Source organism: Platalea leucorodia (genome assembly GCF_965183815.1).
Source record: "Platalea leucorodia genome assembly, chromosome: 3".
Classification (NCBI taxonomy): Eukaryota; Metazoa; Chordata; class Aves; order Pelecaniformes; family Threskiornithidae; genus Platalea; species Platalea leucorodia.
The window spans coordinates 12349786-12370177 of NC_138825.1; the positions used below are offsets into that span (position 1 = coordinate 12349786).

Consider the following 20392-nt stretch of genomic DNA (forward strand, 5'->3'; position numbering starts at 1 on the left):
GAAAAAATGATTCCTGAAAGATAGACTCACCTTGATGAATATACAGCTCTTTGAAGGAAACTCTGGTCTTGCCAAAGAGAATTTTAGGTGAATTTCTTGTGAAATTGTTCCATCCCTATGCCCTCACGTGAGCACACAGCTACTCTGCACTGATGCCCAGCTAGGGTGAAGGCTCCTTGGAAATGCAGGATTTCTGCTGAGACCTGCAGCAGGTCACTAAGCTAAGTGTGTTGCCTGGTGAAAGGCAGCTGTCAGTTTTCCACTCGGCCAGTGTGTAAATCAGCACTGTGTAGGTTGTTTAGTGTCTCTAGTTTCTCCAAAACCTCCTCAGCTCTACACCAGCTGTTAACTGGCTCATTTCTCACAGGCATCAAAACAAAAATAGTGAAAGATAGTGGCTGTGTTGAGGGGACCTCTGTTTGATGGGTTTAGGCAACTCTTTTCAGACAGACATGCTGAGAGCCTGCAATTTAAATAGCCTAAATTGGTAGCTGCTTCCAGAAGGTGTTGGCCTTGGCCACTTACATTGCAGGTGGGCTCCTGTTCCTCATCAGAGTCGCACAGCCCATTGCTGGGCTCATGCTGTAGTGTGCTCAGCTCGTGTTTGCTGTTCCAGGAGTGGCCAAGAGTCCATCTACAGAGAAATAAAAAGTAGGAAACTATCCACAGCTGATTGAGGCAAGGGAACCAAGACTGTGAGTATCTTTAAATCTGAATTTTCTACTGAAATCTGTTATCTCTAGCTGGTTTGGATCCTGCTGCCTCTGGCTTTTGAAGACTTGCTGGAGACCAGCATGGTCTGGAGAACAGATGGCTTTGTTCCAGCTAAGGGACAGCTACAGTTTTTTAATGAATCCAAAGATGTGTGAGCTGTTTCACTTTTCCTGCTGTTGGAGTGTTTGCAGACTGATCAGTTTACAGACTGATCTATACATGACTCACGAGACCTGTGTTACTTCATGCTCTGGCTCTGTCCCCTGTAAATAAGCGGGAAGGAGGATGAGAACGTTGCCCCATACAAGAGAGTAGTCTGGAGAATAAAAAGTTCCTGCACACCCTGCAGCAGAGGAGGTCCCCGGCGGGGGGGTGCTGCTGGCTTCCAGCTGCCCTCCTGGTGCTTCCCCTGGGGCCATGGGTGCTGATGGGAGGGTGCGGGGGCGTCTACAGCTTTTCTTCCCAAATGGTGCGGATGCAGACACCGCTCCTGCGCCACAGCAGTCCTCCCCCCGTCGGCCCTGTCGGGAGCGGTGGCACGGCCTGCTGCTGAAACAGGAGGAACGAGGGCTGAGCTGCAGTAATGCATCTCGCGCCTGCACTGACGGTCCCTCAGGGCGTCACCTCCCGTTAAGGTGATAAATGCATTTAGTGGTGAAGCGGACCCGGGGGGGCAGGTGAAGATTTGCCTCCCGAGTGTACAAATACATTCCGTACAAGCTGCTTTTCAGTCCCTTTCTCTGGTACCGACGCAGACGGCAGCCGGGGCTGAGGCCTTGCCCCCCCCGGCCCGCTCCCAGGGCGGGCTCACGGCGGAAGAGCCGCCCCCGAGGCGGGGCCGGTGTCGCCAGGCCGTCGGCCCGCGCTGAGGGCGGTGGGGCGGGCTAAAATGGCGTTGGACAGCCGGCGGTACTTCTGCACGGCGGGCCGCGGGCTGGAGCCCTTCCTGGCGCGGGAGGTGCGGGCGCGGCTCGGCGCCACGGAGGTGAGGGGGGAGCCGCTGCCCACCTGGGGCGGTGCGGTCCGGATCGGGAGGGAACGCGGCCGTGTTCGCTTCGCGTGCCGGAGCCGGGCGGCCGCGGCGTCGGCTGTGCCGCCGCCTGCGTGGGGCTCCACGCGTCTGGTCTTGGTCTGGTTCGGAAGGGACCCCTAAGGCCCGTCTGGTGCCGCCCCTGCCGTGAGCAGGGACATCTGCCCCTCGGTCAGGCCGTGTCCTCTCGCCACCCGCGGTGAGTTGGGGTCTGCGCCGCCCTCCTCCCTGCGAAGGGGCGAGCGGGTGTGAGGGGCTGCGGGTCTGCTGACAGCGCTCGCCCAAAACACCCTCCCGGGTGGGTTTGGTTCCTGTTTTTCCCCTAAGGTGGACTGCGTCTCAGGAAAGGTCTTCTTCAGCACAGAGGCGGAGCCGGGCGAGCTGAGGAAACTCAAGTCTGGAGAGCGACTGTTTCTGCTGCTGAAGAAACACCCCCCGCTTGCAGCTTCTAGAGATAAAGGTATGGCGCTGACTGCTTCCCTCGGGTCATCCCCTCGGGGTGCTCATGGGGTGGGTGCTCAGAAACGTGAAGCCCCAGTTCAAGTCCTGTTTATAAAATGAATATTTGATTTATTTTATTTATTTACTAACAGCTGTAGTTCTTATTGACAGTAATTAATTCTGAAGTATCTTTTACCCAGATATGTTTTTGATGCTTTTTTAGTGCTGAAAATGGCTTTTAAGATGTTTTGGACCCCTTGTACATATTTTAATCATGAGTCATATTCCTTTAGGCAAAGTGGATCCAGATCTATATCCTGTGTAATTTAACTGTTCAGTACATAGATTTCTTGTAAATCTCAGCTGCTCAGGTCACATTCTCTGTTAGTGATGGAATAAGAATTTCAAGTAAGATGGATGGATATCTGCATGCTGGTGGTATTTTATGTGGTTGATCACAGATGGCCTTCAGCTTTGAGGGTCACATTTAACCATGATTCTAAATGAGAACTAGAAATACCTTCCCCCCTGCCACTTGACTGGCTTCAAGGTTTTTAAGTGAACTGGCCTGTGTATTCCTTGTGCTTCTCTTGTCGTAGCTAGCTCAAGACGACTACCCACGGGTGTAGTTTAGGTGTGTGTTGGAGACTTTGCAGGATTGAAGGCAGGTTGATGAATAGCAAAGAGAGATTTCCCTTCTAAAAGAATAAACTTGTGGCTTTTATTCTGAGCTGAATCAAAGTGATTGATGTTCCTGTCTGTCTTTCAGTCCTGGAAAGTGTCCCACATACATCTCTAATCCTGGACCAAGTGCTTTCTGAGGAGGATGGTGTGGTAGGCTGGTCCTCCATCCCTGGGAATGACTCTCAGAGGTGGTCTGGTTTTCTAGAGCTGAATTCTTCTGTAGACTTCAACCCCCGCACAATTTAATCTTGGTTCTGCAGAGCTTGTAATCAGACAGATGCCTGGGTCTCTGCTGGTGGAGCAGATGGGTGTTGAGAGCTCAGCTGTGCCTGTGATGTCTGCTTCTGCTGCTGTGGTTCCTGGATTCACACATTTAAGGAAATCTGAACACAGTCACTGTTAATAGCTGTTCTCGCTCTGTAGGAAAATCAAATACTGAGACTGAACTACTTAACCTGAAACTGCTTTTTCTTTCAGGGAAAATGCTGCATGAGATTAAAAGCCTTGTCATTGAGGAGCCAAAGTATTGGCTGGATGTTATCTCTATTTGGAGAAACTTTCATGGGCGTGAGGGGAAAAAAGATGGTGTCTCTCAAGAAAACCGATTGCCTCTAAAGAGAAAATCAGAAGAGACAAATATTGCAACTAAAAGACAGAAAACCGAACAAGTGAGAGAGACTGTGTCTGACGAATGTCAAGTGGAAGCTGGAGAGAGGTGTGTGGTAGCAGAGAGAAAGAGCAATCAGGACTGCCAGACTGAAAGCAAGACTTCCTTAGAAGACCCTTCCAAAAGCAGTGGAGAGGAACCTGTTGCAAATGAGCAGCTTAGCTTCAGTTTCAGAGTTTCTTGTCGTTGTAGTGGAGCGATTGCCAAAGTGCTTCCTTCACAGGTATGCTAAAGTATCTATGTTTTAAAAGAATTTAGCAAAGATGGAGAGATGTGTAGTTTATTTGTTATTTCAATTGTGTCTTGTATGTTTTAGAATAACAAACTTTTTCTGTATTTTCTCAAAAAAGTCCTTAACCTGCATTTACCTTAAACAAGTGGAAATACGAAGGATGTTGTTAATTTCTGGGCACTGTTACCCTGAATATTTTTCAAATCAATGCCTTTTATTGTGGATAAGTAAAGTAAGAGGTTGAGGTAGCTGGGCTTGTGGAGTCTGAGAAGTGATGTGATAGTAGTTTACAGCTACTTAAAGGGCCATTGCAATGACAGTGAAGCCAGACTCCTTTCAATTGTGGCAGACAATGTAAAAGAAGGTGCAAAACCAGAATTTGCAGCTTCGGTGGGCTCTGGCTGGGCATTGGGGAGATCTTGTTTTCTAGGACCAGCCCTGGGAGGTATCCTGGGGGATGGATCTTGGTCCTTGGGGGAGAGTGGTGGCATAGAGACCTCCAGGGGCCCTTTCCATCCAGCCCTCTTCCCATCTATAATACCTTTCTACTGCGAGGAAAATAAAAAAATAAAAAAGAAACCTTGTGTCGCTGCAATTTATGTAAATTTCTCTTACTTGAAGATAACAGTAATTTAACTAGATTTTTTTTTTTTTTCCTGGGAAGATGGGACGCATAAGCCTGTGAACATGAATCCTTGCTTAAATTTGTGCTGTGTGTTTGAACAGGTAGTCAGAGCTTTCTAGATGCTGTAAAAGCATTAAAATTTTCAGTTGTAGTTGTGCATTCACAGGTTTTCTCTTAGGTAATCTAGTTTACAGCCATCAGAAATATTTTGTGTGTGTGATTTACAATTCTAAAATGATGATAACTTTTCTTGTATCTCGGGCAGGACTTGAACTTCAGCCTCCTGCACTCCAGTTGAGTGATAGTCATTTTGTCCTGTGGTGTGTTTGCTCTGCCCCTCACTCACTCGCTGTGCCCTCTTGTACCTCTGCTGGTCTTTGTATGAATTGTGCTGCTAGGGATAAAGAGACACTCTTTCTTTTCTCAGGTATTTATAAGGATTGTGCAGTCCAGGCTGTGATCTGTAGTTTTCTTAATTGTGTTATTTTTACTGCCTGTGACTGTTCTTCCCCCTTGCAGGAGATTGGAAGAGCCGTCGGCATAGCGCTCATGAAGCAATGTGGGTGGCGGGCTGATCTGCGGCAGCCCGATGTGGAGGTAGTGGTGCTTGCCAAATGGCCTGTTGCTGCTTCCAGAATTGTCCCTGATATCTTTTGTTTTGTTCTCTGCTCCTTTTGCATGTGGGACTATGGCCTCTCCCTGTTTGTCTTTCTGCTGCTAAATTTAACTAGCAGTCATCTGGTAGTGCTGAGCAAAAGTTTTTGGTAGTCACTGTGTGCATGCATTCCAAAGCACTTAAATAAATACCACAATGGCCAGCATGGGCCTGTACATGAGGAGAAGGATCCATACAGGCGATGTCTCAGGATCCAGCATGTTTACAAACTGCTGGACACTGACTGTGTTGAAAGTGGAGGTCACTTGAGCCATGGGCAGCTAGTTTAGCCTCTGTAGGGGAAGAGAGCGAGCAGCCAGGTTGTGTTCTCGAGGAACCTGAGAATGCTGTTTATGGGAGAGCCTTCTCCTAGACCCTGTCCCTGACAAGCAGCTTGCTTAAGGCGCCCTCCATGGTGCAAGCTGTCTGGAGACCTTGGAAAGGGCTCACTGCTCTTGACAAGCTGTTTCTCCATCCCTGTGCTTGGCGTATGGAAGCTGCTCTCAGCACTGATGCTGGGAGGTCTGAGGCCTTCTGTAAAAACTCTGAGTTCATCTACTGGCTCTAGTTTTCCCAGGCTGTGCATCAAATACAGCTTTGTTGAGTCTCAAGTGGGGCTCTTGTCCAGATTTTTGCTGTGAAATAATTCAAGTGCTGAGGACTGGGATATTTCAAAAGCATCATGTTTCTCTTTGGGCTTCCTGGGGAGGGATTGTAGTCATGCAAGACCTGTTGGGGAGCTCAGTCTTCTTTTGGGATGCTTGCTATGGGACAGGAGGACAATTGTTTTGAGCTGCCTGTACTTCTGGAAGGATTACCCACATTTGCCTTCCATCTGAAATGCGCCTTCATAGAATCATAGAATCATTGGCACTTGTTTTTTTTTAAAAAAGTGTGCGTGTGGATAGCTGAGTGCTAGTATACAGTGAATAATCTTCTCCTAAACCTAAATGGTTTTATAATTAAAAATATGTGTTCAGTGTTACAAAAATAGGTTCCCTTAAAGATTCAAGAGTTTGCTGATGGATTCCTGGCTGACAAAATTACCCCCCCAGCTTGTTTAAATATTAAATCCTCTTTAAAGTGGCATTCAGATTATCTAGTGTGATTTCTTCCAATTAATCATAATTATGTAAAGTGTGCATTTTTGTTCTTAAAAACTAGGATCAGAAGTTCGTAGAAGCGTCTTCTGTGTCTGTTTAAATGAGTTAAAGTTATTGTCGTGTCAGGTTGAGAGTCTCTAATGTAATTTCTTTCCTCTTTCAGATCTTTGTACATCTTAATGACATTCACTCTGTGGTGGGAATTCCTCTTTTCAGGTAGGCATTCTCCTCACCAGATTTGTCTTGGCAGTATCAGAACAGGCATAATTTCTAAATAGTCTTGCTGTCCACTGTGGGTGTTTATCTTCTGGTTTAATATTCACTAGACTGTCCCATTAGTCTTGTGGTTTGTCTGGAGCTTATCTGAGCATGTAGGCCAGACTTTGCAGTGGGTTATGGATAAAAGCAGACTGTGGTTTCTATCTGTCTGCAAATCTGTCCACTTCATTTGTTCTTTCATATTACATGGGCTTTTCTGGGTGGTTGTGCCCTTATCTTATGTTGATTTTTTGCTGTCTGCAGGCTTCCGTTGGCAAACAGAGAGTATATCAAAACAGCAGGACTGCGGTCAACAATTGCATGGGCCATGGCATCTCTGGCTGAAATCAGTGTAAGTGAATGTTCATGGCAAAGATTTAAAGTCCTGAATGGAGAGTTGCTGCTCATCAGAGCTGGAGCTGGAAGCTTTGAAGAAGTGTGGTGATTTTAATGCCCCATGCTATAATGCATGTGGACAGGGTTTGTCTTATCTGTGATCAGAGTGCACTGTCACCTGCTGTTCAACCAGATATCTGCTGTCATCCCAGGTCCTTCTCAGCAGAGGTGTAATTCCTTGTATGGATATATGTCTAAATGGCAAGATTTTTTCACTGTCCAGGCTTCAAACCTTGTTTGGGGTTGTTCTCCCAAGGGAAAACAGAAGCAAGTGTGATGTTTTTCACAGATTTGGTACCAATATCTGTCTGCAGTCCGCTCATGTTTTTTTTTCCCCTAGATGTCACCTCAAGGCTAGATGCATTGATGCATTATCTTTAGTGAAACTATTAATGCTTTTTACTGTATTCTCTTAGAAACACCTATGGCCTGGTAATCCAGGGATCATTGTTACCTATGCTGGATTCAGTGGCAGTATGTAGGTGATCTGTACATCCCTGAGTAAGCTTTGTCCTGGGAGAGGAGTCTGTCTTGCTTGCGATGCAATAACCTCTTTATGTTTGTAGGCAGGTGCCTTTGTGCTGGATCCCATGTGTGGGCTAGCAACGATACTGCTGGAAGCTGCCAAAGAGTGGCCCGTGAGTATCACAGTCACAATAGGTGAGACCTTTGCAAGACGGCTAGTAGTTGCGTCAAGAAAAATCTGTCCCACGGTTATACCAAAGTCCATTACTGGAAAGCTGGAACGAAATTGATCTTTCTAGACAGTTGTTAAGTGTTTTAGTACAAATGTTCCTCCACAGGAGTGTAAAACAAAGGCCTACATACTTGTGCGGGTGGGTGCGGGCAGCCCTTTATTTATACTGCAGGATTTGCATGAGGCAACCATGGACTTTTAAAACTGCCTGGCTTTATCCTGGGATTGGAGGTGTCAGTGGGACAGTACAGTCAGTTGTCAGTATTAGAGGCAGCATGGCTGTTTGTAGCCAGCTAGGGTCTTGCTGTTAGGACATAGCCTCAGTATTTCTGTAAGTTACAAGTGTTTTGAGCAGACCAGAATGTGAAAGGAGCGAAGATAGCACATACTTCCCCCATTCCTCTGTTGTCTGGGTCTGTGTATTGCTCTGTGTAATGGTACGAAATCTCCCAGCAAGGGGTTTGTCTTGGAAGGACAAGGGAGTTCTGAGAAGGGTTTATAAAATAGACACACCTGTTTGTCAACTAGATGACTTTTCTCTTTTTCTCTGAACAGGAAGCCTGTTACTGGGGTGCTGATATAAGTGATTCACAGTTAGAGGGTGCAGATGTGAATATTAGGACGGCAGGCTTGATGGATAAGATTGAGTTACTTAAAGCTTCTGTGAAAGGTATGTCTGTAGGCTTTCCAAGTGAGACATGTCTGAAGTTTTTTTGCTGTTCTGGCATTATACAGGTAATGTAGGTTCTCTTGAGGTGACGTGTAGTAGAGCTAACTCGCAACAAATAGCTGAGTAGCGATGCTATAGTGCTAGTGAATGGATAATTATTTGTTCTCCCCTCCCTGCCCCTGAACTTTGGCAAGAACAAACTCAGCAGAAGACACTGAAAATAGTAATTGTCAGACATGGGCAGTAGTTGTCTGTCGTAATGGTAAATGTGTGAATACCACAAAGTATACATACCATGTGAGAATTTTTTGTGTCTTAACAGAAACACAGCAAGGACAAATCCAGATAAAATGTTGCTTGTAACTTAAATGTACCAAATGAGTAATAGTGGGATCTCATTAAGCTCAGTGTTGAATTGTTAATGTTTTGCAGTAGGAATACTTTAAATAACAATGCCTTTTTCCTGGAAGAGGGAATCTGTTTGCTCTCAGTTTATGAGCTAGTCTGGGGAGAAGGTACTAATTTTATGACCTTATTGTGGACCTCAAGGCCTGAGTCTAAATTAGTCTGTTATGAAATTAATGACAGACAAAAGCTGGCTCTTTTTTCCTGTGCATGGTTGATAAAGTATGCGTGTTTTTTTACCTTGCAATATTTCTTACCATTCTGGTAAGAAATATTATTTCTTTTTTATAAGAGTATATATAGCTTTATTTCTTACTTAAAAGCTGTAATTGGGCTTGGCTTCTAAGCACATGGAAGGTGCTTTGATGTCAGGCTTTTCTAATACTGAATAAGTAATTGGTGTCTTTGTCACTGGTCAAAGCAGTTATTTCTGCATGTTTTGAGAAGGACTGTAGGTAACTTGTCCTTCCATTTGTAGATAAAATCGTTGTGCTGCGAGTGTTGCTCCAAGCATCGTCCAAGAACCATCTCCAGCTAGTTCTGGAAAAGCTGGCATAGAATCACAGCAGGGTTTAGGTGGGAAGGGACTGCTGGAGGTCCTTAGTCCTGTCATCTGCTCGGAGCGGGGCTAACCCCAGAGCTGGGTCAGGTGCTCAGGGCCTTGTCCAGTCGAGTTTTGAGCATCCTGAGGGATGGAGAACCCATAGTCTGGTCCTTTCACATGCTAGCTATACTCTGTCCAGCACAGCCTGGTATGTGGCCAGCCTTCGTCACCACAAGGGTGCAGTGCTGCCTCATGGTCAAGAAAACTGACTGTTCCCAGGATGCAGAAACTCTGGGGAGATAGTTCAAAGACACTAGCACCGACAGAATCCAAGTGATTCTGGCTGTAACCAGATTCTTGCGGGGAGAAAAGGGAGATGGAGAGGAATTTAGCACGTGGTTCCCTGCCATTCATATGTGTGCATCTGAACATCTGCACTAAGTGCTTGCAAGCTTAGCTCTTCTTTTGCATTTTGCTTGTAAAGATGCATTGTGTGTTGAGAAGCAGCAGTTAGTCTGGAACCATGCAGTCCCCTGTTCAGAGACTCATGCTATTGGGGCAAACATATCACCAGTAACAGGGAATCTGTGAGCTAAACCATGCTCTCATGCATTTGTCTCTCCCCAGTCTGCATTGGGTTGGTGGCTTTGTAGTGCTGTTTGTGAGCGTAAGTACAGAAGGAACTATGAATCTGTGTGCATAACCCACAAAAGAGATGGCAGATGGTTTTGTAAGGTGCATGAGGGCATAGCTGCTGTTTATTTTTCACAGTCAGATGTGAAGACCTGCCTTTATTCTGCAGCATTGCCGTTGCCTTCAGAAAGCTTTGATGCTGTGATTTCGGATATTCCATTTGGGAAGAAGTTCAAGATCACAAAAGACATACAGCTTCTTCCGGATATTCTCCAGGAAGCGGAAAGGTACGTGCGGCCTTTGACATGCCTGGGGTTTGGTGTAAATGTCATGATGGTTTGCGATCCTAAGCGTTCAGTCAGCCTCAGGTTTGCTTTATTCCAAACAGTCTCCAGCTCTCTAGTCTGATCCTGTGCAGGCTGTGAAAGTCTGATGCCTTTACTTGTGCCTTAAAGGCTGTTGTGGCTTGTTGTGCAAGCTGTGGACGTGCTGATGTCACTAGCTGACAAGGAGTGAGCTTGTTGTGTGAGCCACACTCACAAATATCCTTTCCAAGGCAGAAAGGAGAAAGAGGAGAGGATGACCTAGGCAAACTTAAAGCGTGGCCAAGCAAATGAAGCAGTAATCCTTTCTGGGTTGAGGTCTGCTTGTATAAAATCATAAGCTTTCCTTTTGGGTTCACAGCTCAGCTTTTACCAGTCTGGCTTGGCAGGAAGGATCTCAGACCAGAAAATGGTGTTATGCATTTTCCTTTCTCTTAGCATGTACTGGAATATCTAGCTAGCCACCTGGTCTGCTTTTAGATGCCTCCTTTCATCTCTCACCCTGACATTTTTTGGCAGACTTGACCCAAGATAATAGCGGACTGCTTCTAACAGGCAGTTCAAACCATCTGCCCCTTTATTTATTTTCTTTGCTGAAAACAAGCCCTTTCTGCAGGACTGGTCTTCAGCGGGTGTTCATCTCACTTGCCTAATGCAGGAATGCGGTGGAAAGATGGTGAAGAAGGTGAGGTAGCTCCACAGAACGGCAGGGTAGTCTTACGTCAGCTTGTGCTGAGCATCCCTTCCTTTGGCCATGCTTGTCTTCTGGTCTCATTTGCTCTGTTGGGCCATCCTAAGCAAAATACTTACCTGGGAAGGTGGAGGGGAGGAAGGGACCATTACCATGAGATCTTCACCAGTAAGACTGTTCAATCCACTTACTGTGAACAGAACTAGGATAGTCCTTTTTTTCCTCTTCTTTCAAAGCCAAGTGTAACGTTTGCTTATGTATGAAGAAAAATGGATTACAAACAATGGTTAATTTTCCTCCATTTCCTGAGTTTGAAAGCCATTAAGGATCAGTGGAATGTGGAAAGGACAGACTTAAAGTTTCCAAAGGGAAAGGCTAGCTTCAGAATTGCCTTACTAACCTGAAAAGCTCTTGCTGCCCTGGGAAGCTGTTCCTTTGCAGACTGGTGGGAGGCTCATGTGACCCAAAAACAGAGTTTGAAGGTGATACTGCCCCCGATCTTTGGAAGAATACCAAGAGTGAAAAAACTGGCTCCATCTTCCCTGCTAACCCAATGGAAAGAACTCCTGAGGTTGGAAATGTTTGGGAGTCAGAACAGGGCCCAGTTCTCCCATGTAGGAATAAGTTATGAAGATAGGGAATTTAAATTCCATTTGGAGATGTAGCTTACTGAGCTGAGCCATGACCGTTAATGTGCTTAGGTGTTTTATCGAATGCAACTGGCGTCTGAAGTGTCAGCAGTGTTGAGTTCTGCGTGGATGAAAGAATGCCAGGCAGGATAAACACCTCACCTTTATTTTTCCTGCAATTGCCAGAGTACTTCGTGTTGGAGGCACTATTGTATTGCTGCTGAGCCAAGAACTCCATAAGCGCATGGATGGCATTACCAAGTGTGCTGAAAATGACTCTCCTAATGCCGTTTCTGATGGCGCAAGTGAAACCACCACTGCAAAAGCCGTGAATGTTGATGGGAATTCTTCCTCCTCGGTGAATGGTGTTGAAGAATCCCTTCTCAGCAGCAGATGGACGCCTTTTGGGTCTCTGGTGCCAGATGGTGTCTATGGAGTTAGTCTTGGAAAGACGGATGCTTTCATACACAAATACAGGAAGATCTCCTCTTCTGGTGGCAATCGGTAGCTTTCTTGCACTGTGCCTAAGTGAACTTGAATCCTGATACACTTGAAAAGCGGCATGGCAGTGATCCAGTGGAGCCCTGCTGATCTGAACCCTTTGCCATTTGTTAGCTCACCTCACTTTCTTTGGATGTCCTAAGGTGCTGCTTTTCTCTCTTTGGTTTTTAGGAGAGGTGGTGCCTACTAGTGTTTCAGATGTTTTTACTGTAAAACACTGTAATGGGACGGAGTCCTCAAATCTTCGTTTAGGCAAAGCCTCTCAGTATTGGGAGGAGTTTCTTTGTGAGAGAAAGTCTTTTTTTGCAGAACTGCAAAAATAAATGTGGTAATATTAAATGTAAATGGATTTTCATGTTCAGTATTTTTTTAGGAAGCACATCTTGTCTGAAGTTCCCAGCTCTTTTTGAGGGCTGGATATATGCTTTACCATGAGCCCTGCAGTCTTGTATTTTTTTTTAAAGCTTGTTTCTGATGAGTTTGAAATTTTGCTACTGAGATTTCTTGGAGTGGAAAATAAACTATTATTTTCTGTATTAATTCTTTGCAGCGTTTGCAAGTGTCTAACAGGTATGGCTTAGCTTTTTAGGGTGAAGACACTTATTTCTATCAAAAATAATGCTTTTCCTCAGTTGTTAATGTTACTCCAAGGGCACAGTTGGAAGATTGAAAAACTTGCCAAGTGGATGAACAATTAGAAGTGACTTCTGCTTGAAAAGAAGCATATGGCAAAATTCTCCTGCAACGAGAGAAGTCTTAGTGATTCTTTTAGTCTATGCAAAAGGTATTTGGGGAGGAATAGCCTAATTCAAGGCTTTCCCATGGCTCCTGAACTGACAGGGAATTATTTTTATAGAGAATGACTGCAGATTGCTTTCAGATGCTATTTTGGACAAGCATTTGCAACTTGGCAAGCTGGGATGGACTCATGCAGTGTGTTCCTCTGCTGTAATTAGTATGGAGATAACAATTAGTAGTGTGTCTGAGTTTGTTTGAGCTTTATTTGTTTTTCCTTTTCTTTTTTTGAAGTTTGTTGTGTGTAGCTTGTTGGAAGCGTTACTTTATCCACGTGCTTTCCACAGCAGAGCCTCTACTCTGGAGATCTTAGAATTTGAAGTAAGAGCCCATGGTTCAGACTGGACTATGGAGAATCGAAGGGAATGAGGATATGGGTCAGATTGATATGATCCTGCTGCTATGAGTCCTGCTGTTTAGCTGGTACCTGGGAATGTGCTAGTGCACCGCAAGTACGTATTTTTGGCTTAAAACAATATTTTTATCATTATCTGCCCTCGCACCCAAGTTCAGCTTTCAAAGAGGCCTTGGAGAAGATGATAATGAATTCATCACAAGAAAGGTAATGGGTAACTTGTTCATGCCATTAGCTCTTCATCAAATGTTCAGTCAACAATAATGTGTCTCTTTTAACTAGCACCAGTGCAAGTTTGTTGTAGGAGATGAGGCTTCATCTGTGTTGCTTAGTTCTTAATGTATCCCAGGGACATAAACACTGGGCATAACACTCTTTTCCATGAGGATCTGAAAGAGAGATGATGTTTGGGTTTTTAAAATTTGTTTCTGTGAAGCTATATTGCCACAATAGATAGCTAAAACATTAATATTACAAAGCTGTCATTAGAAGTTTAAGTAAAACACAGGACTGTTCCCTTGTGAAATTGAGTTACTACTTTGTCAGACAGTTGATGTATCTGTAACAAAACACAGACAGACAATCTGCTGCTAGTGGTTTTTTGGAGTTGAGTATTCTTGAGTGTTGCATATCACATTTTCATTTGCATGGTTTTGTTTTCTGTGTCTCAGTAAACTTACTTGTCAAGTAATTAAGCTTCATCTAAAGTCTAGTTGAGAGACTGATTGCAAAATTGCTTTTCTGATTGCAGTTACATGTCAGGAAAATTCTTGCATTTCACCTTCTGTTTCTGTCAAATTTTCTCATCCACAATGACACCTTCTAGAAAGGATGAAAACTAGTTCTGCTGTTGTACAAGTCATTTCTGTCTTGTGTTTTTGTATTTCACTGCTGCAGAGAATTTAATTGTGTAGGGTGGTCAGCAAAGTCTAAAAGAATAGTTATGTTTTTTTGGTTGTGAAAAAGAGACACTGTCCTGTCCTGCTCAGTTTCAGGAACTATTTCTGCAATTAAATGAGGTGGTGGCTTAATTTTGTTTGCTCCCTATTTACTTCATCTCTTATTTAGAAAGACTTCTCTGTGTCTTGGTATGAAATTGCCATTCTAATAGTCCCTGTTCCCAGGCCCTCTGTACTTTGTGCCATTCTTTTGGGGTTGGTTACAAGCGCTGCACGTGGTATTCTGGCGGAGACCATATTAATAGTTTGTCTTGTTTGCCTCCATCCTAATACTTTTGGTTTTGGTGGTAACTGCACATAGATTTGAAGTATATTCTGAGGTGATTGTAGGTCTATTTCTTTTGTTCATATGATTAATTTATATCACAGCATATCTTGGGGAAAAAAAGAATCATTGCTTTGGTTTAATAAAGGTTGAGCTTCATTTGCCTCCTCACAGGTCGTTCATCTAGTGTGGGTGGACCCCTCCAAAGATTTTCAGCATCTCACTAAAAGAAAAGCCCTTCTTTTACTTTCCCCTTTACTGAAATTCAAATAGTTGTGATAATAAGTGAGATTATTGTTCCTGCAAAGGTATCAGTTATACCATGTCTGCCTTATTTCAGTTCTTTTCATCATTTATGGCTTCAGCCAGTTAACAAATGAAGACACAGACTCGGTAGGGTGCGCTCTGCTTGAGGTCTCATTTTAAAGAAGAGAAAGCCTGATTTTCTGCTCCCCAGCCCTTTGGCATGGACGTTGATTTTGGTGAGGGAAGTCAGGTATCTACCAGCTCAGCTGCCTCACGCTGAAACTCTTGGGATTCTGTGGGTATCTGTAGGGAACACCTGGTGACTGTTACTCCTTTCTGCAGTTGACTGTGTTTCAGAGTTCATGGTTCCTGATAGTGCTCCTGTGTGTTGCTTGAAGAGAATATGTCCAGAACAGATGAACCTGAGTTTTGATGAACTTCCATTTTGCAGAGTACTACGTACAAATCTCTTCTCTGCACATGTGTGCCCTTGCTACTCTTTCCTGGGATGGCCCAGTAAGACATCAGTTGTTCTACAGTTTTATGGCTTCTGAAATACTGAAACTGTGCCTTTTAGTTGTGTGCTTTTTGATAGGCATTTTAGTCTTCCTTTCTTCTTGATTGACATTACAGCTGTTGAAGCTCCTTTTGACTTTGCTAGGAATAAATGTCTATGTTTTGAAGAATCTCTTTTCAGCTTTAATCATCTTTTGAAGCTTGTCAGGCAGGCAGAGAGGGGTGGATGATTTGCCATCCTGTTTTTACTGTACTGGGTAAAAAGTTTCTGTGACTGTGGTTTCCTTAACCAACAATCCATGCTTTGCTTAGGGATTTTTGTTTGCCTTAGTTTCAGATCTTTTTGTTTAACATCACCTTGATCAAAGCATTGCTTTCTAAAGTTGTAGCTCTGTAGTGTTTTGGTATCACGCCTCCCACTGGCATGTGAAACCCAATTATTTTTAGCATAATTCTTAGTAGTTCAATTCCTCTTAATTACTGCTGTGACTTTGTAGGATGGGCTGAACTGATGTAACAGCTCACTGTTGCCGAGAGGGGTGATTCCCTACCCTGCTCCTGGCTGTCTTGCTGCTTACCTTGTGTTAGCTCTGGCGTTCAACGTGATGCCTGGCCAGTGCGGTTAGCTAACCTGGCAGAAAACTAACCAAAAATAGGAAGGCAGGTGGCTTTGTGCTGGCTTGAAGAGTTGAATCAGCTCCTAGGAGAGTCGTGTGGGTTTGAGAGAGGCTGAAGGGGAGGACTGTAGGGCTGGAAGCAAGGGGATTGGGAAGCCGTTTGGGTGCATTTTGCTGAAGAGCAGAGCTAATCCAGGTCAGGAAGCCTGTCTGTGTCCTGGGACCAGTTATCCCATGAAGCAGCAACTTGTTTAGAAATTGCTCATCTGCATTTTGTTCAACAATTCACATAGGAAGTAGTAAAAAACAAGCGCCCTGTTGTTACTGTATTAGACTTTGCTTTTTGGCCTAGTTTTTGTTGCAGCATTATGTGCTTTATATTACCAGCTTCCGTTTGAAGGACAAATATAAACTTGGCAAGAGATTTACCTCCTTGGACCTTGGATTTTATGTCTATACTGGTTCAGCTGCACAGACCTCTCCTTCTCATGAATCTGCTGTTGTGGCATATATTAAGGGCAGTGTTAAATACTAGCCTTCCTCCTCCTTTTCTTCTTTCACCTCTTTTTCTTTTCAGACACATACTCTCACTCAGCTGGTGTTTCCGAATAGAGTCTGTTTGAGTACTGCTCTACCCCACTGCTCTTTCCTTCTCTATTTCAGAGTAATAAGGTCTTTCCAATTGCGAGGCATTTTGGTTAATGAATTTTTGTATAATGGAATAACAACAAAACCTGGATTTTTCTAGCTTTTATTTCTAGTTGGTGGCAGTTTTTTATATAATGTTTCAATCTGATATCCTACTGTTGTGACAGAGACAGTAGCAATTACTTCCTGTTTAATTAGGTAGCACTTCTCCAGCTTGACTTAGTGGTTGGTGGATTTTTTTTAAACTCCTCCCCAGATATGGCAGTCTAGATCTCTGGAAGAGTATCGTTCTTTTAGCTACTGGTAGAATGAGGATCTCTATATGGTTTTCCAGAGCAGACATTGTATAAATGCTGTACACATTTAATAATGTGACTACATGTAGATGCAGGCATTGTAGGCCGATCTGTGCTTCTGGAAGACCTGTGTAATGCATTCCCATTGACATAGTTCACTTGTATAAATGGGCAGGTGAATTGTACACTGTTTTTGATTTCTAGATAGATCATGTTGCAGTGATGATGGCAAAGCAGGGGCTACATTTTGTGAAATCTGCATGTGAAGGAATTAGTTGCAGGCTCCTGGTCATGGAAACAGGAATGGGAGGAAAAGCTCTTGGCTTTTGCTGTTACCTCATCATCACAAAGACTGGGAGTTAGAGCACTTCCAGCGCAAGTAGAAAGAAAAAAATGAACTTGTGTTTTCGTACATGAGCCTCTTTGAAATTTTTGGTTGCATTTGCTGACTCAAAAATACTTATTTGAAATTTTTCTTCAGCCAGCTACTCCTTATTGATGCACTAATCTCAAAACCCATAAGTAATTGGCAACTTTAGCATGATTATGCTAAATGAAAGCAACATACTGAGGTATTGTATGGTACGTATGCAAGCACCCTCAAATTAAGAGTCGGAGCCAGCTCCAACCCACGTTAAAAAGCATGCGGTACTTCAGTCTTTCTCAGTGTCTCATTCATGTGAGCTTAGGCAAGGAATTGTTTCATAACTGATGATTTCAAAGGTATTTGATGCGATCTAGTAAAACCTGTCAGGGGTACCTAATCTTCATCCTTTGCAAGGAACCCTTGTGTCACTACAATCAGGATGATTTTTTTTTTTAATACCCAGATTAACAGAGGCAATTCATATTCTTACTTGTGACAACACCTTCAATGCTAATAACTCAAATGGAATAGATGGAATAGGATGCAAAGTCATAACTTATTCAGATTGTCGACTTCAAGTCATGTTTTCTGAAGTAAAAATTCATGCCCTGAAGGAGTTGGTAGCCTGCTGTTTGTGAAGGCATTGGTGACCTGCATTAAATCAGATTTTGTTCCTCCTTTATGGCTTTCATGAGCCCTGGCTGATACTGGTCCAGAGAACGGCCAAGTGGCCGAAGAGTCCCACTACTGCTGGTGTTGAAGAAAGGAAGCAGTGCCTAAGCTGAAATTGAAAAGACACAATTTTTGTTCTTTCCTGCCTACGATTTTGAACAGTTCTTTTGAGAACTTGACATTGAGGAAGAAATCCCTTTGCGATGGGAAGGGGCCGAATCAGCCACAAGGTGTGGAGAGCGCAGGTTTGGCAAGGCTGCCTGCTTCTCAGACTCTGTTCCTTTGCCTGTGATTTTGCATGTCCTGCTCCAGATGTATCTATAGATGTATCTATAGATTTCTCTGTCTACTATTGATAGGTTTTTGACATCTCTACCACATAGGACTTTGTGACCAGTATCCTCGTATGTTTTAATCAGATTTGTTCGAAAATCGTCACTAGCTCCTACCCACCTCCTTTCTTGGCTTTAGATGCCATAGCACTGTGCAGAGCATAGTGACCTATGGAGCCATAGTGAGAGAAAAAAATCCTAACAGCTGAACACAATATTGTTAAATACAAATAAAATTTAAAAAAATTACCAAACTTTTTTTTTACTAGACTAGCAATGTCCCTGAAGCCTGTGAAATTTTTCCAGCTTGGCTTGCCCATCCCAGTTGAATGCAGGATACATAACTTCAGAATCTCCTCACTTGTATCCACTACAGTTGTGTCTCATTGATTATCTTGCTAGTACAAGTTGCCCCCAAACAGGTCTTTAAGTTTTAACAAGAATCCCTGATGAGGTCAGGTCTTTGTTAAAGCTTCAGTAATTTTTCTTGTTAATCTTGGAGGTTAAAAAAATGCTGACCTTTGATTCATGAACATCTTGCCTCTGTGTTTGTTTCTCGCTATGAAAAGAACGTGTTGGGAAAAGAAGTAAGGAATAAAAATCCTAGCTCGTGCTTCAGCGGTGTCGCTTTCTCATGTGTTGCCTTCATTCTCTGCTGTTTTTGCTGTTCTTAATGTCTTTAACATCTTTCTTTGTTCCACCATACAGTGATGAGTGGAGACACTGCTGCCATCGGTGGGGCGGGCAAATAATGATGTACAGGGAAGTCTGCCAGAGAAAATTTGTTTTTTAACCGTTCTTTCCACAGTCTATCAGGTTTGGACTACTCTTTGACTTTTATAGGTTTCCCGCTGGCCTCAGGATCTATCCATAAGCATCTACCTGGAAATTATTTGCAAACACCAGTACTCCCAGTATTGCAGAAGAGCGTTGCCACACCAAGGAACAGTGAGAGGTTTGAGATCAGCTGTGCTAGGAACAACCTGGGTAGATCTCTGGACACAGGAATACACACTGCATTTATTTCCACACTTCATTGCTGGCTATTTTTTAAGTCTTAGGGTTTTTTTCCCCTCCGCTTGTGGTTCCACAACAGGTCTCAAGCTGCCATGTCGAGAGTCAATACCTTACAGTATTTGGTGAGTCTTATGGCCTTGCAAAACAGTCCTGTGAATCAATTTATTTAAAAAAAAAAAAAAAAAAAAAAAAAAAGAGGTAGCTTGTATGTTGGAGAGGAGATCTCAATAAAAGGTGTGAGCTCTTGAGCTCCTAAATTGACTTAAATGAGACCATTAGCCACTGTAAAGGTGAGCACCTATCTGCATCATTAAATTCTGTAATTCTGGCCTTTTTTGATTTGAAAGTGGATGAGGGAAAAAGCAAGAGCAGGACTGGTCTCACCTTCTGTGCCCTATGTAGGGGGCAGAACGGGCACGGCATTCAGTGCAGTGGTGGTCCAACACAGTGTATATATGAGAGGAATGCTTTCAAACTCCTTTGTTTGCTGGCTTGTTTTCTTCACAGCCTTGCAGCAAGGGGAGGTTGCTGTCACTGGTGGAGAGTAAGGACCAAGGAGCATGTAGCGAAATGAGCAGGACGCGTTGCATCGCTCTCATGGGAGTCTTGGAAGCAGTCACATACGCTACAGGGTGCAGCTGTTGACGCTCCCTGGGCCCTGCTTGTCTGCTGTGAGATCCGTGTATGTTATAACTGCTTTGCAGTCAGTATCTCAGTGGTTGGTTTGTTTACGGATTTTAATATGAAGTACAGCATGTTTGAGGACTTGTGTGATTTAGGACTCTTGTGTGGCTGTGCAAGGTTTCCTGAGCATACCTAAAGCTTCAGCTCTTGGTACAAATTAGCTACCTAGTGTTGTGGGGGTTTTTTTGTTTTGTTTTGTTTTGGTTTTTTTGAGATAGTTTGCTTTGTTTTTAGAAAATAAATCCAGTATGAGAATTTTTGTTGGAAGAATGCTTCCTACAAACATGTACTGGAGAAGAGCATGCTAGCTACAGAGTTCTTACTGTTTGGTTCACTGTCATTAAGCACAGAGGTGGATTATTTTAAATAAGTGTTTTGGATATAACAGAACTCAATAATGATTCTTATCTAATGAAAATACATACCGTAAGCCCAATAAAAGATAAATGCATAGTGTATTTAGGAAAAAAAATTCTAACCTTGCATGAAAGTGGTTTCACTGTTTTAGACCCTTGTGTATCTCAGTTGCTCTTTCACTCTGTGTTGTCAGAGAATGTTAAGTTGAGAATGTGGAGCTGATTGCTGTGTTCTGCTCTCTAAATATTTTTTTTTTTCTTTTAGGCTCAAAATGTCAACATGGGTCAGCTAGCAGTGGTTAAAGTAATAAAACTAGAACCAGGTAAGCATTTCTCAACTGAAACAGGCCACGGAAATGAAATATTTTC

The 20392-nt window shown here is 43.6% G+C and overlaps 1 protein-coding gene across 4 annotated transcripts; it reads left to right on the forward strand.

The window, feature by feature from the left end:
- The first annotated feature begins 552 nt into the window (after positions 1–552).
- Positions 553–12402, forward strand: THUMPD2 (THUMP domain 2 tRNA and snRNA guanosine methyltransferase). Of its 4 annotated transcripts, none has more exons than XM_082307072.1 (10): positions 553–1699; positions 2072–2204; positions 3347–3759; positions 4913–4990; positions 6315–6367; positions 6674–6761; positions 7372–7443; positions 8058–8172; positions 9924–10041; positions 11584–12402. In XM_082307072.1, the coding sequence occupies exons 1-10, from the start codon at positions 1604–1606 to the stop codon at positions 11903–11905; spliced, it is 1488 nt and encodes a 495-aa protein (XP_082163198.1). In that variant the 5' UTR covers positions 553–1603; the 3' UTR covers positions 11906–12402. The 4 variants fall into 4 exon arrangements, with proteins under 4 accessions (XP_082163198.1, XP_082163195.1, XP_082163197.1 ...); XM_082307069.1 differs by having other exon boundaries at positions 553–695; positions 2104–2204; XM_082307071.1 differs by having other exon boundaries at positions 1637–1699; positions 2109–2204.
- The last annotated feature ends 7990 nt before the right edge of the window (positions 12403–20392 follow it).

What these genes read in the sequence shown, in the direction of transcription:
- THUMPD2 (XM_082307072.1), top strand. Translation starts at nt 1,604, where the DNA reads ATGGCGTTGGACAGCCGGCGGTACTTCTGCACGGCGGGCCGCGGGCTG. An exon ending in CGCGGCTCGGCGCCACGGAG is followed by an intron (nt 1,700 to 2,071) that starts GTGAGGGGGGAG and finishes TTTTCCCCTAAG; the next exon opens with GTGGACTGCGTCTCAGGAAA. An exon ending in CCAAAGTGCTTCCTTCACAG is followed by an intron (nt 3,760 to 4,912) that starts GTATGCTAAAGT and finishes TCCCCCTTGCAG; the next exon opens with GAGATTGGAAGAGCCGTCGG.